The 25,105-nt window shown below is 34.1% G+C and overlaps 4 protein-coding genes across 8 annotated transcripts in view; 1 reads left to right on the top strand and 3 right to left on the bottom strand.

Moving 5' to 3' along the window:
• Nucleotides 1–3,446: 3,446 nt before the first annotated feature.
• Nucleotides 3,447–7,102, bottom strand: LOC125845370 (uncharacterized). 2 transcript variants are annotated; one of them, XM_049524881.1, is made up of 7 exons: nucleotides 6,949–7,001; nucleotides 6,526–6,780; nucleotides 6,079–6,173; nucleotides 5,887–5,967; nucleotides 5,593–5,668; nucleotides 5,416–5,508; nucleotides 3,447–3,973 (listed from the first exon to the last, which is right to left on the bottom strand). In XM_049524881.1, the coding sequence occupies exons 2-7, from the start codon at nucleotides 6,752–6,754 to the stop codon at nucleotides 3,810–3,812; spliced, it is 738 nt and encodes a 245-aa protein (XP_049380838.1). In that variant the 5' UTR covers nucleotides 6,755–6,780; nucleotides 6,949–7,001; the 3' UTR covers nucleotides 3,447–3,809. The 2 variants fall into 2 exon arrangements, with proteins under 2 accessions (XP_049380838.1, XP_049380830.1); XM_049524873.1 differs by having other exon boundaries at nucleotides 3,454–3,973; nucleotides 6,526–6,760; nucleotides 6,949–7,102.
• A 482-nt stretch (nucleotides 7,103–7,584) lies between these two features.
• Nucleotides 7,585–10,531, bottom strand: LOC125845288 (uncharacterized). Its single transcript, XM_049524774.1, has 6 exons — nucleotides 10,166–10,531; nucleotides 9,800–9,975; nucleotides 9,641–9,721; nucleotides 8,935–9,010; nucleotides 8,746–8,838; nucleotides 7,585–7,985 (listed from the first exon to the last, which is right to left on the bottom strand). Exons 1-6 carry the CDS (start codon nucleotides 10,491–10,493, stop codon nucleotides 7,846–7,848), a joined length of 894 nt encoding a protein of 297 aa, XP_049380731.1. The 5' UTR covers nucleotides 10,494–10,531; the 3' UTR covers nucleotides 7,585–7,845.
• A 475-nt stretch (nucleotides 10,532–11,006) lies between these two features.
• Nucleotides 11,007–18,082, bottom strand: LOC125845252 (probable protein S-acyltransferase 14). Its single transcript, XM_049524726.1, has 7 exons — nucleotides 17,669–18,082; nucleotides 15,653–15,872; nucleotides 15,467–15,558; nucleotides 14,475–14,598; nucleotides 14,288–14,373; nucleotides 12,680–12,745; nucleotides 11,007–11,429 (listed from the first exon to the last, which is right to left on the bottom strand). The coding sequence occupies exons 1-7, from the start codon at nucleotides 17,882–17,884 to the stop codon at nucleotides 11,304–11,306; spliced, it is 930 nt and encodes a 309-aa protein (XP_049380683.1). The 5' UTR covers nucleotides 17,885–18,082; the 3' UTR covers nucleotides 11,007–11,303.
• A 3,869-nt stretch (nucleotides 18,083–21,951) lies between these two features.
• Nucleotides 21,952–25,105, top strand: part of LOC125844905 (protein transport Sec1a-like) — a 12,108-nt gene continuing 8,954 nt past the window's right edge. The window contains exons 1-4 of one of the 4 annotated variants that reach the window (XM_049524279.1): nucleotides 21,952–22,201; nucleotides 23,577–23,635; nucleotides 24,425–24,506; nucleotides 24,877–24,955. In XM_049524279.1, coding sequence (XP_049380236.1) covers nucleotides 22,129–22,201; nucleotides 23,577–23,635; nucleotides 24,425–24,506; nucleotides 24,877–24,955 — 293 coding nt within the window. In that variant the 5' untranslated portion in view covers nucleotides 21,952–22,128. Of the gene's footprint in view, nucleotides 22,202–23,576; nucleotides 23,636–24,424; nucleotides 24,507–24,876; nucleotides 24,956–25,105 lie in introns of those variants that run through there. The other 3 variants (XM_049524272.1, XM_049524287.1, XM_049524294.1) reach the window with 3 other exon arrangements.

The raw sequence follows: 25,105 nt of genomic DNA, 5'->3' as shown, positions 1-25,105 counted from the left end.
AGAATTGTAAAATCTATTATAGACAAATAAAAATGAACAGTTGAAAAGTTATATTCGTATCAATGTATGCAACGAAGTAATAAGTGCATGCCATACACAAAAAGTTTATCGTTTTATCATGATTAATTCAACTTTCAAAATTTTTCTTTTTTCTATTTCAATTCAAATGGTGTTGAAACATTATACATTACTCTTATTTAGTACTTTTGTTGTCCCAATCTATATGGAGTAGATCAAGATATGAGGATCAAAGTACTTAAGTTAATTATGAATACAGATACAAATTCTTCAATTTTTTAAAAAATAATTTTTATATATTTGAAAACGGTACGGAAAGCATTATAATGTAACATAGCTAATAATTCAATAAACAAAAGTTTGAGAAAATTATGATGAAAGAAAAAACTATTTTACTTTTTAAATAGTACTTAACTCATTTTATATACATTAAATAAGACGAAATTAAAGGAATGTTAGCTCTATTTATCACTCAATAGTGGTAATTAAAATGATTTGATGTACACATACCAAATAATTAGTTGTTCCAATATTTTATATGTTTATGTTTCTTTCACTAAATTAATTATGGTTAATCCATTAGATACGTAGTTATTAGGACGACGAAAGGTTACGTTTGAAGAAAATTGATTCTATCTTTATATTTATTTTTTTGGTTAGGTCAAGTCACATGATTCAGCTCAACTCTTTCTTAAGAAAAAATATTAGAAATTCTATTTGTTATTTTTCTCATGCATGCTTTCATTGGATCAAATTAAAATTGTGGTCTTTTTCTTATGGAAAAAAATAATCACTTTAGTCTCTGAAAACGGAAAGTATCTTTCTTCTCATTTTGATTTTCTATGGCATGGCAAATAAACTAAGATATATATTTGGAGTAGATAACACCTAGCTAAATTACTTAAAGTATTTATATAGATAATTTTTTTAATTGAATTAGGTTTGTTTGGACTTCAAGCAAGTAGGTAAATGCAGCACTAATAAGTGCTCTTAATCCACAATTACGTACTTCTCAGTTCTCCTAATTAAATGACACATACACAACTTTTTCTCTATTACGTATTCTTTTACCTTTTCCTTTTTAACTAAAGTATGATATTAGGTTAATTTGGCAGGGCTGAACTATGATGGATATCGATTAATTATTTTTTTATAATAATATATCTTAATGGACAATTGGGCATACACAAACTCTCCAAAACTCTTTTTTTTTTTTTTAATAACGATAGAATCCCAACTAGTTTGATGCATTTAGTCTATTTCAGTGAATATCGATCGATATCTTTTTTATTGATAACAGTCATGAAAAACTTTATCGAGTAAATTGGTTTATATTAAGATCAAAATAGGCTTTACTCAACCTCAGAAAAATAGTTCAAGGGATGAGGATTGTCAAATATGAGACAAATTTGCCCTTCTTGCACCCATCGATGTGGAATAATTCAATACCACCTAATCCACCCACTACAACAAAAATAACTTTTAGCGGCAATAAATGTACACATTAATAAAGAGTGCTAAAGTCTTTACCGGCATTAGTTAAATGCCATTAGATCCAATGTCGCTAAAGCATTTAGGAACATATACAAAGAGAGCTAATTGCTAACGGCACTTAAAGATCATTTTTGATGTAGTGACCGCGATCAGACATGCCAACTTGAACGTAGGTAAAGGCTCAACATTGGGTGAAACAAGAAGTATTGACTGAGCCCGACTCTAACAAAATGTTAAGAAAATAGACACTAAACCTAATTCAACCACAAAACTAGTTCAAAAGATGAAAACTATTCAAAATATATAAGGAGGCGAATTTGCCTACTATCACCGATGAAGGATCAACAATTTAGGTAGATCAAAAAATTAGTCAAGTGAATCCATATATGATCTTAATTCTAATTTTATTGACATCTAGACTATACTATTTCCTAATTAATTACAAGCGTAACAAATCATTAACTTTTAAATGACATGAGTAGTGACTACACAGTATATGCCTAACGCAAAATTAAATGCTCCAATTTTCAAGTGTGAATACTGTTAAATTTACGATTATAATAAAGCATACGATATTATGTGGTTATTTTCAAAGTCACACACGCATACACAAATATAGTCATAATATATTATTTAATTAGCTATTTACGTAACCCTAATTAATTTAAACATCTATCCCTTTTATTCAGATTTGGTGGATTTTTTATTTTAGAATTCTTTACTAATTATAAAGGATCTTTCTATAATTTTCTTCTGACAAGCAACTTGAAATTGGTCTACATACACTTTGTTTTGACTAAAACCTCTGCTACTTACTTATAGGGAGGCATGATCTATAATTCTATATATTTATAATTGATAATTCATTAACCAAAGTTCTCAACTTTGTGGGAACGTAATGCAGAAATGTTCTAGAATTTGAGTGTATTTTAATAGTATAGTCTTTTTAAAATGACTTTTTTTCTTTTAGTACTTCTTTAATTTTAACTTTCTGCATGACAGAAGAAATTTTATTGCTATAAATTACAATATCGTTCACTTAAAACTAAATTTTAAAAGTATGATAGTCAATTGATTATTTCTTAAATATTTCCAAATTTAGTCTTTTAATTAATTGATTATTTCTTAACGGAAAACTCAAAACTAAAATTCTCGAGGTACGTTAGTTTTAGCTGTAATGTTTTGTTCCAAGTGAATCATACTATATTTTGCTGCAACCTAAGGGAAGAACAATCCTCATATTTTAATTTTCTACCAATTTTTCTTCAGACAAGTTGATCAAATGTCTACGTTATTTTATGCACAACCCTACCTGCTTGGATCCTGTCATTCTTTTTTGTGCTTCACGATCAAATATTCGAAATTAGCTGACTCGATTAATTCAAATTTACAACACACCAAATAATATCATATCAGTTAAATATTACTCCAAAGGATAAATTATAATTGAATTCCTAATCTAAACTTCTAAAATTACTTTTGGAGTCTTTGACCCAAACTACTTTGTCTTCCCAAACTTTACTAACCGCTTGTTTGAATTTCTCACGATGTAGTTTCATTCAAAATTTGAAAAAGAGTTCTTTTTTTTTTATTTTTATTTTGTTTCATATTAATTTATACTAAATTGTTTCTCGTTGAAGACTGCAATTCATAATATTCTGCTTTGACAAATTACGTATTATCTAAGCTTAAAGTACCATTTTATATGATACACTAAGATATATATAATCTACATTAAGTACAAGAATAGAATCACACTAAAAAGTAGCATTATTATTGTTATGGTATAGCTGTATTTATTATCCAATGAATATGGAGAGTGGTTAGATTCAGCCCCTCCATTATCATTTGTCAAAAAGCAATCACAAATTCAATGAATAATATTTTTATTATTTTAACTTTGGCTGATTTAAATCTTCTAAAAATACACAAACACATCGATAAGCAGAGCCACCCCTCTTTAATTCTTTCTATTTATCGATTTAAGTAATAGATATCTACTAGTGGCTAGCAGGAAAAATGAAAAGAACACCAAAACATCCCTAAAACTTGCAGAATTCGTTGATAATTAGAATAGATACGTAGATCACTCACACAGTACATTACTCTTGACTTCTGATCAAATCCAGTTTTTCTGATCAAATCCAGTTTTTTAACGAGTCTTACTGAAACATGCTCGACGCGAACCGACAAGAGACACTAAACTCTGATAATAGAACAGGTCAAAACATGTAAGTAGGCTGCACTGGTAGGATATAAGAGGTACCACTAATTTCATCATCAAAGGAAGCCTCCCTCTACTCCACTGGGACTCTTCTTGTGGCTCTCCTAGAAGAATCTTCCCCTGATTCACTGACTTGCGCCACTGGTCCTGCATATCCATAGTACTCCAGAGCTGGATGTTCATAACCACCCAAACCCCTCCAATTTGCAAACTCATCCCACAAGCTGCTTATGGACCCTACACATGTTGAATAGAATGTCAAAACTACTCTTGCAACATATCAGTGCAGTCTGATTAACACGAGATTTAGCTCCTTCCGTCAACAGTAGCATTCTTGTGTCGATTTAGTTGAATACATTATAACACATATTATTGACTTTTGGGTCAAAAATCATACAGCATAACCATAATACTCAAACAAAATGTGTATGTTCAAATTCTCTGACTATAGTGAACAGGGAGCTCATATAATCCTCGGTAACTGCATTGGGAGATCCACTAGTGTTACATCTGTAATTGAAGCAATGCTGCACATTTATCAGCAAAAGATACCTACTCATGACTTTAGTAATCATAGTTCAGTCACGAAGTTATGGTCTTGTTTTTTTTATCTAGAAGCTTCACGTCAAATATGGTCTTCTTGCTGGACTCGACTGGCTAGAAAGTTCTGTTATCAGTAAAGTATACACTTTTTTTGTTTTGAATAGGTGCATTTATGCAGGGAAAGTTTGGATAAATCATTAACTCTTATAGCTGTTTTAATGTTTCTAATCTGAAGCAGCTACAATTTGCTCCTTTTCTTTATGAAATGAGAGTCTATGGTAAATAAAGCGGAGAGCCAATGCAATGCAAGGAGAAGCATGTCAAGCATTACTTCTGCTTCTTGATAGCTAATTTGGATGAAGACACTAACAAGCATATAAAAAAGATGTAGTAATCTTCATATGTCTAAACACACAAGAAATTAGTGAAGATTCCCAAATAAAATAACATAATTAGTTGTTTGAGACATGAAAATGTAAAGCTTAGGTATGTGGTCGAATTTTAGGCTAGAGATATTTGTGCTCCACACTGATCTCAGGTGGCTTTGATCTTTTAAATGGAGTAAAGATCAGCCTATATAGCTAAGCTGCTCGAGGACTCAAATTATTTCACCCACTTGTCTTCTTCTGCTCCTGAGCAGTGTTCAATCACATTTTTATGGTAAATACATTGTTGTCAATTTACCCTATCAGAGTTCCGAAGTAGTACTACCACCTATTTGTTTTCTTCTGCCTCATAATCAGTGATCTACTAACAAACAGATTAGCCAATATTTACTAGGACACAAACAATTCATATGGACTTAATCAGAATACCTGTTCATTCTCTAAAATGTACCGTATCCTAAACAGGCACTAAATCGCCTTTGTTTCAAAGAAGTTAATAGCTTCTGCCAACTGTTCATAGCAAAATGAACTGCCTGCTTTAAAGAAATATGATTATAGCTACTAGAGAGTCCATTGGCTGCAACACCATTTTGCATCTATCTTGTGAAATGCTGAACAATTAGGTTAACTGGAAAATCATGTTAACAGGACAGAAGCAGCAAAAATTTAAAATCTCTTGTTCTTGTATTTATGTATGATGTCTGGATATGAATGACACAAACTTGAGAAAATAGAACTCAAACAACCTACCTTGATTCTCCAGCAAGCTGAAACCCTTATCCCTTCCAGGCAAATACTTATCAGCATTAGCTTTCCAATTTTGTTCAAAGTCACCAAGCTCATCTAAATGTAAACCAAATACCATTATATTAGATCTCCTGTAACGCATTAGGCATGTCATCTATCATGTTGTTGAAATGAAAATACCTTCGTCGAGATTGTGCAAAGTCTGCAGTGTGTCCTCTCGCCCATCTGAACTATGCTTTGTTGTGACAGAATGGCCCTGCATAAAGCTCACGAGTTGATGAATATAATCAGGATGACAATGCACGCTTTAATCAATTTATACAACTTCCGAGTGGCGTAGAATCCGATAACCTGACAAACACCTAAACGAAGAATTTCAATCTCGAAAGAATTTACATCTGAAATAACCTAAAAGGTTGAAGAGGACCACTGAACTGTGCTCCTTAACTATACATTTATTAAGAAGAGAAATACCTTGTTGTGAATCCCTCTGGAGATTGTGTGCAGAGACTCCCCAATCGTCTTGTCCTCTTCTTTCATTTCGGCTAGAACCACCTATGCAGAAAAACAAAAACATAACAATTATGTTTAAAACAATGTAATAAACTAATAATCATGCTAGAAGTAAGAGTAACTATTGATCTGATCTAAATAAAAACTACTCACCCCATCAGGACCAGTCATTCTGCCTTCGGAGCAAGTATAGTACATTCCATTTAAACCACCATAAGAAACTCTGCGGTAGCTGAAACTCTGACTCCCTGTAAAGTAATATCACAAACATTCCATAGACACAAAACTTGAAATGTATGCATAACAATAATCAGCTAAGCTTAACACTAAGGAGTCGTTTAGTTGGTGGTTAGAGTTCTGCAAGTATTAATAACATAGGAATTAGTTACGTGGGTATTAGTAATGCAAAGATCAGTTATGCCGTGTTAAATTATTCAAGTATTAGCAATACATAAATTCCTTTGTAACTTAATGTTACAACGAAACACTCAACCAACAAACCACTGTATTATTTTTATACGGGGTGATTTTATGCTGGGATTAATTATGTCGTAGAATCAACCATACATACAACCCCTAAGTTAAAATAAGAGCACTAACCATTTGATTTTTGACTAGGTTTCTTGTTCTTAACAACCAAGTCTTTTGTTGGTTCAGAATTTTCCTGAGCCTGACCACCATCACCTTCAGGATTTAACTCTTCAATGGTAATTTGCTTCCGAGAGTCTTGCTGTACGTCAAACGGGTCGTTCCAACCAAACCAACCACCAAATGGTTCAGTGAAAAATGGATCATCAAAAGGGTTTTTTCCACCAAATAGCTTCGACATTATTCACTGTTTCAAGAAGATGATCACTGTGAACAAACCCCATAAAAAAGAAAGTACAAACCCCATAAAAGAGAAAGTAGCTACCTTTTCACTTCTTGAATAAAAAACTTAGAAACTTCATTGCCACAACTGAAAAGAATTTCCTAAGTAAATTTCAAGATTCAGAATTGGGAAAATCAGTTGAAAGAATTCACCTTTGAGAGCTTCTGCTACTTGCTTGCCTCTGCTTCCTTGGGTGTGAAACAGGTAAAAGGCAGTGCTTTAGTGTTATAATATATGGTCCCCATAGTGAATATGAGTGAAGCTTCTTGAATTTGCATTTTGCCAATACGAGATTATGAGTGAAGCTTCTCGAATATGCATTTTGCCAAACTATTTTGACCAATTACTCTTTTGTTTTGTAGTACTATTTATTTTGTTTTGGTTTCTAATTACACCAAACTCTTTTGGAGGTTTAAATTTTGTACAAGTACCTCTATTTTCTACAAACAGAAATAGATCGAAGTACTGTTGCTTTGAAAAAATTCAATGAAGAAAAACCAACTATTATATAGTTAGGGTCAAAAACACACTTAAAAATCTCAAATTTTTATATTTCATACTTAAACTATCAAAATTTCCTTCATGTTTATTAAAACATACTTCAACTATTACTTAGTTGGTTCACTTTTCCTACCTAAATGATAAGAAAAGTGAACAACTTATAGTTCAAATATGTTCCAATAAATATTTGACAAATTCAGACAAAAAACTCACACCTAATAGTTAAGTATAAAACTCAAAAAATTGAAATACTTTAAGGTATGTTTTCAACATTCCATAACGGATACTTTGACTAGATATACTTGTTATTTTCTTCTATATTGCTTGAAAGAGTACTATTTAATCAATTGTATTATGTGAAGTCGAACAAAAACATCTCTGGATAAAGCATTAATATTACAACAACCCCATATACATCGATCCCTTCTTTATAGACCTACGACTGCTTTTATTACCTCTCACCAAGACCCTAAAGCAACTACCAAATATAGTTTAGTCCTCTACTTCTCCATTCCATGGCTCGATATCAATCCGGAGAACACGTACATTCACTCTATATTGATCCGAACGACCTTCTTTGGTCTTCCACTTTGCGTCCCTGACTGAGCACTGTTGTTACTTGGTCTCACACCACTAAATGGATCTCGGAATCCAGCTTCCCAATTCGTCAGCCAATTACTGCTTGTTCCTGCATAACCGAGATAGTATACTATTATGAGGATCATTGAAGCTTTAGTTCCCTTCAATATAAGAAAACACATCATTCCTAAATATCTGAATTGGCAACAAAAACCTACAGGAGATTGGCTGGTCCAAGCTCATTTTAGATTTTTGTCGACTTTGGGGGTAAACAATTTTGTAATTGTAACTAATAACCCATTAACAAAAGATTTCAAACAGGTATTTTCTGTGCCAGGTTCTTACAGAATTGATATTCAACGGATTAGCAACTTGAGAGTGCAGTAAATTATGAGTGAAGAGTATTAGCAACAGATTAAGAAGCAGCTCTCTTCATCTGTACCAATTGTTGACGAAAGGTGATCAATTTGTGTTCAAGTAATTCTTCACAGAGTTGCCTTACTTATTACATTTGTATGTCACTACAATGCTTGATTAAACGCTATTCCTTATAAAGATGAGGAAAATCCAGGATTTTAATACTATGGGTTCACGACTCGTGTTCTAACCAATGAACCTATCACCTAGTTTGAGTTCTCTAGGTTCATAGTTTAGTATTTTAAGCAATTAAAAAGATGTGTGTTCAAATGAACCCACATCCATACTACAAGATCCACCAGTCTCGAGCCAGCTCAGCTTAAGTCTGGCGGTAGGGATGCAATAAAATAAACTGAGAAGACTGCAGAAATCCATCAGATATGTGCAAATGCAATCTGGACGTAGTCCTATTTAACATGAGTAGAGAAAGGCATATCCTTTTGCTTACTAACCTGCATTTGCGTGGAAATCAAATCCACTATTCCAACCAGGGATTTCGTTATTAGCATTGCCATTCCATGTCTGTTCAAAGCCAGCTAATTCATCTGCACAATAAAGAAACAAACAACACAAGATGAAAAATCTGCAGTCCAATGGAAAATAAAAGCTGAGCATCTAAGCAATCTTATTGAAAATGCTACCTTCTTCTAGATTATGCAACGTCTGCATTGTATCCACCTTACCATCTGAGGCAAGTTTCCTTGTCAACGAATGCCCCTAGGAATGACAGAAAAATGTCAATAAGAAACTCTTTTGTATCCGTCAAAATAAGGTCTCTGTTAGGGCAAAAATTCAAATACCCCCCAATAATACACATGGAAACTATGTTTTAGAATTTCACATCACTGCTACCATGGACAAAGTGGTGCCAACCTAGGAAAAGATTCATTTGAGAAAAGTCAGACCAATTAATGTTGTCCGCTTGTGTATCGATATTGTAACAGATTATTAACATCTCTCTAGCGCAGAAAACACAAGAATTAGAATCCACTAAGATGCGCATGGCAATCTAGGAGCTCAATAGTTAGTAGCCAACTCTTTTAATCCTCAAAACCACATATACTCTCTCATTCATTTTAATCTGTCGTTTAAGGTTTTTGCCTACCTACTATAAGAATCATTTGATAGCATTAATCATAAGGAGCATTTGACTAAATCACCATCACCTCTTCCTTAAATAAGTAAATTAATGATTATATGCCTTCTTAGAATAGGAAGGACACTACCGAAAGAATAAGTTAATAAAACATGTATTATAAAACTTCAAAACATAAAGCAGACCATAGGTTCTTCAAATATTTTAAGAACACTGCCAAATATCTAAGACTACTAAAACATATATTATACCTTATCCTGAATTCCTCTGGAAATTCTATGTGTTGCTTGACCAGTTGTGCTATCTGCTTGCTTGCTCTCCTCTAACACCCTCTGTTTAACAACACATACACTGTCAGAACTAGTAAGAACAAGAATATCAACCCAGGATACCAATTGAAGAGAACATACTCCATCATTTCCAGCCCTCCGTGAGGTGGTCGCAGTGTAATATGTCCCGTCTATTCCACCATACGTAACTCTTCTATAGATCATGCTCTGAGGCTTCGATTGCGTTCCTTCCAATTTCATGTCTTTCATTCCACGAGTCACATCTTTGCTTATGATCTTGCTGCTCTTGCTATGGTCTGCAGCATAAGTAGGATAACCAGCATGAATTCTACCATGGACAGACACCATAAAAAACGCGAGTAACTTGTTTATAGAACTAGTTATACCATTCTATCATGGAGCAACAGTGAGGAGATCAAAATCCTCAAGAACACACAGTGTAGTGTAATCTGTTTTATTGAATCTAGTTGAGGATAGAAAAGTTACCATCAGTTAGGTCTTCAGGATGTTCAACAAGTGGATTTCTGTTAGCATAAGCCCTATCTCTTTTCTTCTTAGAGCCATTCACGTCCCCGTTCCCGTTCTCCTCATCTGGTTCTAGCGGTGCATCTTCGTCGTCATCCTCCGTATCAATCTCTTGAATGACTGGCCTATTAGATTCATCATCAGAAGGAGTTATTGGATGTAACATGGAAGATTGAGACGGGCGAGAGAAGAATGGATCATCGAATGGGTCTCTTCCTCCAAATCCAAATATACTTGACATTATGCCTCCGAATCGACTGTTGAAATTGTCCCCTCTTCCTCTCTGCATATTCTCACAAACAGCACACTCTAGAACTTCAAAAAATTGTGCGTAGATAGCTAGGCGTTTTGTATTTGAAAAGGAGCTGGCATGAGAGTGACACGTGTTGGGGGTCTAGATTCTTCCCTTTTTCTGTTCCTCTTTCAACTCAGAACCTTCCAGTCCTCTCTTTTCTCCATTTTCTTTGGACATATATAATACAATATAAAACTAATTAAAATGAAAATACATAAATATTGAAGTTTAAAAATCATTCAAGAATTAATTAAATGTGTGAAGTTGTTAATAAAAGAAAATTATTAACGGAACATTTATCAATCATTTTGGCAGGCTATAAAATAAAAAACTATATACCAATTCATTCTAGTTAAATATATTTTATGAGTGGAAATATCATTTGTGTATCTAACTTTTAAGTAAAAATATACACATCCTAGTATGCAACTTAGATAGAGTGACAATACCGGATTATGCAATTTTAAGACAATTCCAAGAGAGATTAGAACCACTTTACACAAACAATTACGAACAATAAAATTACATTTTAACACTGAAATCAAAGATCAAAATCTACATTTCTAATCAAACAGTTGTGATGATCATCTTACAAGAAAACCTGTAGTCAGACTTTAGACATAAGCAAAACTTCTATCTTACAGAACCCATTATCAATACATCATTGCATCATCTGGCAATATCCTCTTTGTGTAGTTTCTGCACAGCGCCAGTAGATGCGATCGCGGGATGGGCATCATTAGGTACACTACTCTATGATTGTTACAAAAAACATACTCAGCTTGGTAACGTACTTGATGACACCTAGAATTCTTGGGATTCGAGTTCGGGCTTTGATGGGTATTCAAGACCATGAAGAGCAGGCATCCTTCTTAGATCTTCTTCTGAGTAAGAAGGGATGAACCAATAGTGCTTGTCCAGGCCAAAAACCTGATGCATAAAATTACAACCTTAGAAGGGTCAAATGAGATGGATGTAGATACTCAATAAAGAACTCTAGCTAAAAGACATCAAACAACTGTACATGAATCTGAGGAGTCACAAAAACACAGGCACACAGCCTATGCTACAAAAGCTTGGGATTTGGTCTTTCCCAACAGTAACTTGTTTTGCTGTGGCAAACACCAACACCTCCTTTCAAGACAAACGTTTGAATACTCGGAGACCCCTAATGCATTCTTTATATGCTCCATATTAATGAACAGGGAATTCAACAAACTGATCCTGTGGATCTTTAAAGGAGAGTGTATCAAGGACCAATGCCAAGTGTCGGGCAGGTAATAACTAAGTTCACCTGAGTGATTCAAACAACTAAAGGTATGTGAAGGTGATAGTCAACAGAAATACTTTGGGTTAAAGGCTAGGTGAGTCAGACCCCACCACTTACAAACTCTCTTTTCAGTATTTTGGTACTGAGGTTTCATGCATATCTTGTCTCCTTGATTAGGTTCTCCATATCCCTTATCTTTAATAAAAGCAAAACAAGATAAATAGAAGTACCATTGTTTTGACCAGGTTGGTTCCCATATGCTGAGGCATATCATGGATTCTATAACTAATGTGATATAATGCTAGAAAACAAAGACAATTGAGATACAGCAAGCAGGTTAAGAAGGTATAATCAAGTTTTGCTCCAAGCTTTTCTATATATAAAAGGTACAAGCATACATCGATGTATCACTTCTTTATATGATGTAATCACTTTTCAGAAATTGATTCAAACACAGGTGGTTAGCATGAGTAGATATACACGTTCTGAGTAACAACTGAATTGGTGTTAACGGCTTCCTAACCCTATATAAAGAAGTATTCCTCTTTTCCCCTTTATTGCTACGGTGAAGCTTTCAGTTCGATTCTCTACAAGTATATGTTAGATTTAACATAATTGCCATGCGCAATTGGAAGTAGTCGACCCAGTCTCAAACATGCAGACCCCAAAAAATGGAGAACATGGATAGCACCTGGTAAAAGAGATTACTTCCCTTGCAACATTACCAATTTTTATTTTATTTTTTAAAAAAGAGATTACCGCCCTTGATCTTGTACCTTTACACGAGTTTTTAATCTATAATTTAGATCATAATGCTACATAAGACACATCAATTTTTACCTTGCAACTGAGAGCAATCATGGTAAAAGCATACAATTGACAATCTCAATCTTTTCCAAACTTTACTAACCTGTTCAAAATTCCTCTTTCGACCAAGATCATAACGCCATTTTGGAGTGGTCTTCTTCTCATATGCCTGCAAGTATAAGAAGTGTTTTAATGCGGCAAAGAATACTCAGAATCCTGTCAGTAAAGGGAGCAATTAACTGCGGAAACTTCAAGTTCAAATATCTTGAGGGATTCTCATTTCTTATCCAATACATTTTTCATTTGTGATTTATTTCATACCAAGGGAAGCACAAGCAGTGGCCTCAAAGTAGCAGTTGGTTCATGAAACCTAGAATCCGAAAATAAGAGGTTGAGCTTCAAGCATCTAATTGGAGGAAGGCTTATCATTAGAAGATTTAGTGCCCGTTTGGATCGACTTATTTTAGGTGCTTTTAAGCCAAAATAGTTTTTAAGCAGTTTTGAAGTGTTTGGGTAAAGTTAAAAAGTGCTTATAAGCACTTATTTTTTTTTGAGAAAGGTAACATTACTTATAAGCACTTATTTTAAAGCCAAAATAACAAAAATAAGCCAAAAGCCATAAGTTAGAAATCCTAACTTATGGTTTTTGGCTTATAAGTCATAAGCCAAAAGCCAATCCAAACAGGCCCTTAAAGATGTGGTTTCTTCAGGTAAACCATGTAGTTTAGTGCAATAGCCACGGCAAATGTATTTTCCACCATTTCAGAATGGAGTTTGAAGGGCCAAAGTCAGATTTTAAGTGGCATCGGCAGCAGAAGGATTCTATGCAAGGAGGCGGCCTCTAGTAATTGTGAGGCATAGTGATAAAAGAGAATACAGTCCAAATATGGATAAGAAGCCTAATAAAAGGATAACCAACTTTAAATTTTCCTCTGCTATCCTGCCCAAGTCTGGCTGAAGAAGAGTTACGCGATCATTTTCTCCCTTGGGAAGCCACCAATGGATCCTCCAGGTAAAATGTTCTTCGTAGATTTGAGTTTTGAAAGGAAAAAAAAGATGTGGGGAAAAGCAAATATGGATGAGGAATCTCTCTACTTCAATTTTGTTTGTTTGTTTCTGTTAAGATGTCCCACATTGGTAGAGGGATGGGAATTTGGTTTCCTTATATGGACTTGGACAAACCTCCCCTCATGAGCTAACTTTTGGGGTTGAGTTAGGCCCAGGTGCCATATCTTTACATGGTATCAGAGCCAAGGTCCATCCCAATTTGTTGTTCACCGATGATGGCCCCCATTTAGAAGTGTTCACGCTCCAGCGTGCGGGGGAGTGTTAAGATGTCCCACATCGGTAGAGGGATGGGAATTTGGTCTCCTTATATGGACTTGGACAAACCTCCCCTCATGAGCTAGCTTTTGGGGTTGAGTTAGGCCCAGGTGTCATATCTTTACAGTTTCTTTTTGTGGGGTAGAGAAAATATGAAGAGTCTGACTCTGACCTCCGTGATTTTGCAAGAAAACGACTTTTATGAGGTGGTCAATCAAAACGAGCCAAAATAAACATGCTTCGACAATTGATCTAGCAAACAAACCTTCCTGAACAGCTAAACCCAAGACACAGATAAACACCAATTTTTAGCAATAATTTCCCTTTACGATAAGTGATAGCAGTTCACCATTAAACTTTGAACCCAAAAGTCAGAAAGGCGTAATACCTCAATGGTTGTGGTATTACCAGCCACCAATGATATGTGCATGATCAGAAATCCCAATACACTCAAAGCAAAAGCAAGATTGAAGACTGCGATTCACAAGAATTGTGTAAATAAATAGCAAATTGCATGCCTATGTAAGAGAAATCACAGGAGGCAAAGTTTGGGAAGCAGGGTTTCTACACCTTACCAAACGCAAGGAAAGTGGTAGCAAGAGTGCCTGGAGTCCCAGGTATCTCCCCATCACTGAAGAATGCAATAAACTGTGGCAGTAATGCTAGAGTCACAAGAGTAGTCTCAAGGAACGTGTAGAACTGCATAAAGGAAGACATAATTAATTTGGGAAGAAGGGTCAATAAAGTATTTATTGTCAACAAATGGAACATTAATAGTGGATAAGTATCTCCATTGACAATTGATAAATACAATCAGCTAACAGGAATTCACAGGCATAACATGCAGAAATAAGATGGGAACTATTAACTCAATATCACAATGCAAGTTAATTGGTCAATCAATTAAGCATCAAACGCGAACTAGTAGGTAGCTGCATCATGATTTGATTAGTTTTAATCTGCCCAACAACCTACACAACTCTGTTTTATCCAGTCTTGGTGCCAGCTATGCAAAGCTCACACAGGCAGAGTTGGTAATATAAAAGGAAAAGTAAAATTTGGCAAAGAACAAGGTTACAGAAATTTGAAAATAATTCCTCGCTATGGTCACAATATATTTAAATATGATAATGCTCTGAAATTAATGCAAGTTAAGTGGTTTGTCAGATCTTCCAAATGAAAATAGCCAGTTCTTTCCACACTTGTACAACTAGCTGGATAAAAGAAGTCACAGCTCCTCATGATTGTGCACTGTTGGATCAATAGGTGAATATGATTTTCCAGTCACAGTTCTTTTCTACTGTCTGTTTAGCTTAAGAAGTTGGTCGAAAACAAAACCTTTACAACTTTGTGGTATATCCATTGAAATACCGAAAAGGGTGCAAACAGTGCAACAAGGAATAAATTGCATAGCAGAAGGGATAGTAGCTATTAGAATAGAAAGCTAACAGCAAAGGCTGAGAGCAGTCAGTGCCACAGAGAAATTTCATATTTGCTGGTACCCTATCAATTTTGCTAAGGTTGCTGATAGTAGAATATTATCAACTATAAGAATAGTGAAGCTTACCAGAAAAAGAAGGAAATACTTGTAGTTTAGTGCTCCAACGCAATTGACAACCCACACGCAATGATGGTCCATCTTTAACACACATCTTCCACCTAAAACACGGAAACATGAACAGCTCAATCTCAAATTGAAAAAAAAAAAAATAGAAACAAAAATCGTCACAGAAGGTGCATAACAAGAACTCACAAACAGAACAATGATGGCACCGAGGTGGTTTCAACTGGTTGCACTTTTTACAAAACCGTACTCTTGGGTTGGTTGAATCAGCTGGTGAAGCCCCAAATTCAGATGCGGTTAATGGATCAGTGTCATCTCTTTCTTCATCCAAGTCTGGCTTCCAATTTGGAGGTACACTACCAGGATCCGTAAAAACGACAGAGAAGTAACTCCACAAAAGCATCACCAACTGCAGTTATCAAAGAACAACAACTCCTTCAGCTACAGAGTATAGATCACTATGCATCCATAGCCTAATTTGACTTTTATATAAATTCCAAAATTAGAAGATATAGAATTTCTAAGTGGAGAAAAAGATTTTCCATGATGGTTAATGAACACTACTTTTCCCACGTAAAGTTTGTGAATAAATGATTATATTATCACGAGCAAGGAATATCATCTCTATGCTAACGAGGTCGAATCAAACTCATATTTTGTTAGATACTTTCTGTGAGTGACAGCCAAGTATCGCAAGTGTATTGTCGATCTCCATCAACGTAAAAAGACCTATCCCGGAGAGCTTCTTCAATAATTGTCATTTTGCATTAACTATGATCATCTTCTCAATGTTTAACATGACCTAACTTGACATAGAAGGTGTATATCTTGTGCGCACGATTATTGATACCTTCTACGATCCGATTGGTCCCGGAAGTTAGATGACGCTCTTTGGGAGTATAGAACTGCATTCAAGACCCCGATTTGTATGTCCCCATATCAATTGGTGTTCGGTAAGTATTGGTAGAGAAAATTTACCGTCTAAAAAAGAAACTTAGAATTCTTCAATGCAATCTAAGCTACAAAATGAAATTTGCGGACAAGTATGTCTCAATCTCAAACTAGTTGGGGCTAGCTATATAAATCCTCCTACCCTTTTAGTGTCAACAACATATATATCGACAAATGAATTTTAAAAAATATGTTCTCAATAGAATAATTATTGTCTAGTCATCCTCTTCAAGACAGAGCCCATGCATGATGAGACACGCACCTTAGGGGCTTTGGTGCCTTAACTTGAGTGTTATCTAAGCGCGTGAAAAGCTCAGCTTATTTTGCACTTAGCTTTAGTGCTTACACGCTAAGTTGCTTGGACTCTGGTGCGAGTGTCCAATACGGGTGCGGATCTAAAGGTTGGATCCTTCATGATCTAATTTTTAAGATTCGGGGATATGGATCCATGTATGGATACGGGTGTGGGGCTTCGCCTAAAAATAATTAAAATATCTAACAATAGAGTTATAAAACCTAAATTATGAAATATTATGTGGAGAACTTGAGGAGAATCCTGGAAGGAGATCAAACGAACAGGAGTGACATACAAATTTTATATAAAATGTATTCCATTTCCTTCAATTTCACCTTAGCTTTTGTATTGATTACATAATTCATTAAAATTGTCCAGATTTTGGTCAAAGTACCCAAAATTGAATGACCAAATCAGACACGGATCCCACACTCATGTCGTGTCGACACGGGTGCGGCACCAAAAGTAAAGAGTCCGAGCAACTTAGCTTACACGTCACTCAAACTGAGCATTTGATAACACTCAACATCCACTCCATTTGACCGTGTTTCATTTCGCTACTCGATATTTATCTTTCAGGACAAATTAGGAGTTCTGTGAAACATATCGGATTCTGTAAATCTCACACATTATCCCTACACTATCATCAATTTCTGACCAAGCTAGACACTCTAATGTAAATTCAAGTAAGCACGATACATAAAAAAAATTAAACTAATATCTCATATACCTTACTTTACAAAAAAACCAAGAATATGCTCGTACATCCTATCAAAACCCAATACATCCACACCATTTAGCAGCACTCTCCTCAAAGAACTTCAGTCAAATAAAACACCCAAAAAGAACATTCTTTCCAATTTCCTCACAAACCCCACATACATCAAAATTCCTTTCCACCCATTAAAACCAATGATCAATAAAGGAAACCCCAATACAATAGAAGTCAAGAAATTTACCAAACAATGGAACAAGACAAGTACGGCAAGCGCGATGAGGGCATCCAAGATTCCAGAGCCACTGATGAGGGTGGGACCATAGCTGGTCAAAACGACAGCGTAATATGTAACACCGACAACGCCTAGGACCAACAAGATCATAATTGATCCCAGTCCTCTTAGGGCCGTACAGAATCTGAATACGTTCCAAGCCATCACTGTTCCAGATCTATACATATTAAAATCTCTCAAAAAAATTCACACGAAAAAAAAAAAGAATTACACAAAATAAGAATCAAAGGGGTTTGATTTCGTTTAGTTCTTGAGTGTGTTTATTTGATTAAATTTGGTTTTAATTTCTTTAAAATTTCTTCTTTTTTTCGGGTTTATGGATTCCGAGCAGAAAAAGTGGAATCCATGGTTGAGGGAAGTGAAATGATGGGGAAGAAGGGAAACTGAAAAGGGGAAGGGTAAAATTGGAATTACAGTATCCATTGTATTTGATAGTCAAGCTTGGCTAGTAGTTGGAATTACTTCATCTTAATTACATCATTATCAATAAAAATAAACGTATTTAATAGTCTAATGTCTGAAGTATTTAGATTTAGACTTCTATTAACTGTGCATAAATAAGGTTAATAGGAGTTTGACAATGAATTTTTTTAAGTTGAAGGTGTGTTCGGCATAGTATATGAATTTTCATTTTTTTAGAATTTGATAAAAATCCTTAGTTTTTAAAAAATAGCAAATAACTTAATTTATTTTTTATAACTCCACTATTATATAAAAAGTAGTATACAATATTACTATTGAACATTGAAAACAATCACATTGAACTATATTTCTATCTCCCATAACATCACCAATAAACCACGGTTTTCACTATTGAAACAAGTTCGAAACGTAATTTTTATTAAGTTGCAAAGTCTAAGAAACAAAATCAATTGTTAATAAATTAGTGTAAATCTACACCACTTTAAATCCTGGTTGTAGTAGGCATTTTTTTCCAGAAAAAGTTCATAGGTAAAATAAATGGGATGATTTTTATATATATAAAAAAAAAATTATGAATAATTTTACTATATCACCCTTAATTATTAATTGTAAGTCAACTAATTAATAAGAATGTGTATCCGTAATCGAGTATATTAAGATAGAGTATTTAAAAAATAAATTAAAATTACAAATAAAAATAGAAATTACTTATGCATTTAATTTTATAAAATTTTAAAAAAGAGAACAAACATTATTGTGCCTATTTGAAAAAAATTATTCTCGCCTTACTAAGAGAGAGAATATTTTTTACTTGAAACGTGTATTTTTCAAAATTCTTATAAGAAAATAAACTTAAATTATTTAATAATAATGTTAATTATTAGTAATAGGTGTACAAGTTTTTTAAGAACACAAGAAAAATAGGTGTATCATGTTGGGTTTTTTAATTTGATTTCCTATCTGATTGCTGTTGAATATTTTTAGTATAGTCTATATATGGATTCATATACCGCGAGATTTATTTTTAGGAATAATCTTTTTTCTTATTTTTCAATGTTTGAATTCAAAACATCTGATTACACGCAATGCTGCTATTGATGTCCTGTTGGAGTTGATAATGCACGATTAGTTGGTCGCCAATTGCAGCATGTTGGAGTGACCAACATGCACGTCCAATTCTAAACAATTATTGGTATCAAATATACTACTACAAATTACTTCCTCGTATCCTTAACTTTATTTCCCCAACAACTTTCAATATATTACATAGTACTAAAATAAAAAAGCAGTACCAATAATCATATATATATATATAAAAGAGAACCTTAGGTCCGCCTATGTGGAGCTACCACAAATAAAGATTCCTTTTTAATTTATTTATTTCCAAAATTAGCCTTCTCTTTTATGAAAATTTGTGACTGATATTAAAAATTTTGACTTTTATGAAAAATTGTGACTTTTATGAAGAGTTGCGACTTTTATTAAAAGTTGTGACTTTTATGAGAAGTTGTGACTTTTACGAAGAGTTGCGACTTTTATGAAATGTTGTAACATTTATGAAAGGTTGTGACCTTTCCGAAGAGTTGTGACTTCTCCAAAGAGTTGTGACCTTTCCAGTAAGGCACAATAAGCATTTGTTCACACTACCCTTTGTTGTCTATAAATAGAGGGGTTCTCTCTCATTTTAAAACAATGAAAATTCTGAACTTCTTCTTCTTCTTCTACACAATTAAATATTTGTGTATTTTGCTCGTGTTGAGTGGCTCACTAACACTATTGTTTTTGTATTATTACACTGGTGAATAAAATTGTTTCATCCTGAGAGGATCTATTGCTTTAAACCTCGGGTACTAGAGGGGAATGACTTCCTTAAGGAAACATTGTGCATTCAATGAGCTTGATTTTTCCTTTTTGTTTCATTCTATAGTTATAGATCCTTGTATGTTTTTTTACAGTCATTAATTGTTGTTTTTAAGTACATACACTTCTTTACAACATTCTCCAAAGAAATCTTTTCTTCTCCAAGAGATCAAGCCTAGAAATTTATATGATTTTTTATTGTTGTCATAATAATGTTAATATTAACAGGAGTAAAAAAAAAAAATAGAAAGTCAAATGAAAGAACTAAAACTAGAAATTAATTACAATTGTATGATACACAATAATGACTATTCTCTCGCACCAAAGTACTCTTTTGAACTTTTTTCCCATTATCTGTTACTTCTCTTTCACCCTTTTCAAGGATCCTTAATGTTTTGTTCGTGAACAACTTCAATTCCCAAACACCATCATAACTATATTACATATGAGATTTGGATTTCGGAAGATTGCATTTTAATTTTAAAACACATAATAACTACATATTACTTCTTGGTATATCATATGATTATGGAACCTTTGCTCTTGATAAACACACAAGTTATATATATATACACTAATGAAATTTGCAAAAAATAAAATTGAGAAAAATATTTATGTGACTCTCTAATTAAAGACACTATGTAACCATGCATGCATATAGCTTATAAAACTAAACTAACATTGTAAAATTTCAAAAGCAAATTAATGAATCTGTAAAATGAAATTATGTAAACTAGGAGAAAATAGTGGTATGATTTGTAATTTTGCCTTTTCTTTAGATAAAACAAATGGTAAACTACAATTGAATAACCTCTATACTCTTGAAAATAGATTTATATAAAAATGCTATAACATCAAAATACAAGAAAAGTTCTGTTCTAATAAATTTTAAAGAAATAATTTAACTGCGCGAAGCGCAGGCCAATTTACTAGTCACATGATAATTTCAAACTCAAAACAAATAAGTAAATACAACTTAACGTGCAAGATAATGTGATTTAACATATTCAACAAAAATATTGTTTGGTTACATTATTTAACCTAATCCATGGATTAGTTATACCTCATACAAGGTCTTATTTTATCCATAGAAAAGGGAGGGATAACTAATCCAAGATTTAATAATCCTTGGATAAGACCTCTAAATGACTAAACTATCCCCAAAAATTTTTTCCTAATTTTTTTTTTGTAATTTAATGCTCTTTTTTATTTATATGAGAATATTTATAAACATTCTTTTAAATTCTCCAAATTCATTTCATGTAATGTGATGATTTCACAAATTAATATTTTTTTCTCCATGTTTGATTTGTTATATTGGGTTGATTTTTTTCGGCTTTTTTTTTATATGTAATTCGTCACTTGACCACTTGAACTTTTTTTTTAAAAAAAATAAGCATCGTGTATTTGAACAATTTAAGTAACCTTAAATCTATGTTAAGTTTAAAGTATATTTGACCAACAAAAAAATAGAAATATACCATGCTATCAAGGATCTCTATGGTGGCATATCACACCTCAAAATTAATAATAATTTTTTAAATATATTTTAGTATTTAACTTGACAATTAAATGAAATATAAAATCTCATAATAACTCAAGGGTATAATAGGAAATAAACTTTTTCTAAAATTTCAAACCAAACATAGAATTAAATGGGAAACAATGAACCAAACACTTGATAAAAACTAATCACTGCATTACTAATCCATGCATTAATAATCCCTGCATTATCAAACAACCCCTAAAGGAGATAGAGAATCTTTATAGATGTTTTACTCCATCGCTCATCAATAAAATATATCCATTAAAATTCAAACGAAAAAAATATCTCAGTTTACTCCAACAAATAAATGATACTCCATGTATGTACAAAAACGAATAACGATAACATACTTAATGTAATTTCACAAATAGAATATGAAAGAAAAAAAGAATAGAAAAGAAATGCACGGTTAGAGCTCTTTGTGCGTCCCCACGAAGTTTTAACGACCTTTTCAGACTCTCTCGATTCTCCCCTTCAAAAACGCCTTCCCACTATTTTCTCCCTCCACTCTCTCTCTCTCACTAAATTTCAATTCAATTTCTTCATTCCAAAGATTCACTGAACAGAATTTCCAACGACAATGTCTTTTTCAGATTCAGAAACGTCCTCTCATGGAGGAGAGTATAAGAACTTCAAGCAAATCAGCCGTGATCGTAAGCTCTTACTTCACACATATTGCATTTATTTCAAATTTATTACTTTGACATTTCTACTGTAATCAATCCCCAATTTTTAGAATGTGGTATTCGTAGCATTCATTCCAACTAGTTTGTGATTGATATGTATGAGGATGCGATGCGTTCTGGTAACTAGCTATTCTTGTAAAGTCAGTTGTTTAATGTGATCAAGTGCTTTCTGAATCATGAATCCATACCTTATAATTTGTATTTTAGAAGACTAATTTGACCAAAACTAATTGAAGGGGAGCCTTGGCGTAACTAGTAAAGTTATTGTCATGTGATCAGGAGGTCACGGGTTCAAGCTGTGGAAACAGCCTCTTACAAAATGTAGGGTGTGGTTGTCTAGAATAGACACTTGTGGTTCGGCCTTTCTTCAGACCTTATGCATAGTGGTAGCTTAGTGCACGGGTTTCCCTTTTTAATTTGACCAAAACTTTCTTGGATTTCAAGTAGGAGCTGATAGGGTTCGAAATTTAGTGCCTCCAAAAGGGGGATTGGGGTGAGGTGGGGAGAGTTGTTTTTGTTGCTTACATGTGGAGGCTTACACAACTTGTTTCCCTTTATTTTTTGGGGTTGAGTTAGGTTCAGGTGTCATATCTTTACGTGGTATTAGAGTCATGTCCTTCCCCGTTTGGGCCCCCGGTGCGTGTTCCAATCAGCCTGAACGTGAAGGGGCTGTTAGAGTGGGTTACAGTCCCACATTGGTTGGGGGAATGGACTGGTGGTTTGCTTCAATGAACTTAGACAATTCTCCCCTCATGAGCTAGCTTTTGGGGTTGAGTTAGGCTCATATCTTTACACTTTGAAACATCTCATACTGTAATAAGTGATTGGTTGCCTTCCTAATTTATTGTGTATCAAGATGAATCGTTAAGTTGATGCACAACAATGAGTAGCTGATGGAGAAATAATCTCAACCGATATAACTCTTCGAGAAATCAGTAAGGTGACTAAGGTCATATAATAGAAGCCTTTTTACCCATGTGGAGTACAACTCTTTTAATAATTGCAGTGTGGATTCAGTGATTCACCTAGCAGTTGAACTACTGTAAAATGGAAGAACAGAGATGCAAAATAGGAGACTGTATTAACCAGGAAAATCATCAAACCTTTTGTTAGCATCTTTTCAATCTAGCAACAAGAAGTATGTTCCCCGAGATTACTGTTTCTTAATGCATCAAACATTTTAATTCTATTGCAGCATTGAATTATGGTATTACCACGAGATTACTATTCCTGATGCATTGAACTTGTCCCTTGATCTCTGTGGGTGTCTATGGCATTTCACACTGCATTAAAGATGAGTTTCGACTAATGTGCTGACTGTCTTGATGTATTTTTGTTCTAGGACTATTACATGAAATGCTTCGAACTTCTGATTCAGGAGATTCAAGATCTTCATGGAAGGTATGTTAACAGGAGGAATTTATTACACGAAATCAGTTTGTTAAATTTTTTCTTTTCTCCTTGAAACAATTATATTTCGTAGCCTTAAATACTTTTTTCAAAAATCTTATCTCTTAAAGAAAGACTCTCATCCAGATGTTTGGGGAAAGCAAGTATTTTGTTATGTTGTTTTTTCCACCAGCTTCAAAATGTCTTACCTCATGCACGAAGGGCTTCCCAACTAGTAGGGGTTAGGGGGAGAGTGGTGTATACAGTACACAGCCTTCTCCTTCCATTTCTGCAAAGAGGCTGTTTCCGCTCCTTGAACTTTGAATCAGGGGGAGCAACTTTATCATTGTGTGAAAACTAGTTTTCTGTCCTGTCAATGCCAAAATTTCTAGAATATCTATTGTTTACCCATCTTTTCAAGTTTTGACATACATGGTCTGTAGTAAAATATCTTCCCAATATGACTTGATTAATTTAACATGAATAGTCTAACTTGTTATCTGTGTCATAACAGAATGATTGATCATGTGTCAGCGTGAATATGTTATAGCTGTGTGCATGTATGACATTGCTTGGTACTGGTTTGCGAGTTAACGCCAGCCCACAGTGAGATTGTCTAATAACCTCAAAAGATAGTGTTATGAAAGAAGAAATGCACTTGCATAAGAATAAATTTAGGAGTCACTGTTGTTATTGGCTTCTGTCTCTATTTTTCCTTTCAGTTATGTGCTGCCTTTATGTCTTGACAGCATGGGAGACTTGCAATTTTTAAAATTATGCTGCTTAACTACTTCTTTGCAGGTTCTTATCATGGATAAAGTAACGGTAAAAGTGATGTCTTCCACATGCAAAATGGCTGATATCACTGATCAAGGAGTTTCATGTGAGCTCCGCATGCAATGAACTCTTTAAGTTTATCTGTGTCATTGTAGAACTAGTTGACAATCTAACCTCACACAATTATCAAACCCCTTCAGTAAACCAAGAACAAAGAGCATTTTTCAATGAGAAGTGAGTGATGACTAGTTTCATTAGGTTATGTTTCTACTCCTATTTCTATAAAGAAAAATAAACGTTTTAAGGCACCACAAAAGTTACTCTGTGATCTCTAGTTCTACCCAGTCAGAAACATAAGGTTTATTGACTTTGTCACGAAATCTGGTGGAAATGAGTTACAAAGTCCCATGTAGGGTATTTTAATTGGTTGTTAGTTCTAGCATGTCCTAATGATTAATTTGTATTTATTGTGACAGTGGTGGAAGACCTTTTCAGAAGAAGACAACCTTTGCCAACAATGGATGCTATATACTACATCCAACCGTCAAAGGAGAAGTATGATCTTTTTCTTGAAATCCGTTCTCTACATAATCATCAAGTGTTTGATTTTGTAAACAAAGCACGAGAACTGTGTATTGACTTTATACATGATCTTGAATGTTCTATGCACCCCCCCCCCCCCCCCCCCCCCCCCCCCCCCCCCCC

The sequence above is a fragment of the Solanum stenotomum genome, chromosome 1, assembly GCF_019186545.1.
Source record: "Solanum stenotomum isolate F172 chromosome 1, ASM1918654v1, whole genome shotgun sequence".
NCBI lineage: Eukaryota > Viridiplantae > Streptophyta > Magnoliopsida > Solanales > Solanaceae > Solanum > Solanum stenotomum.
Note: the sequence above shows the minus strand (reverse complement) of the source record. Positions and strands in the feature narration are given on the sequence as shown.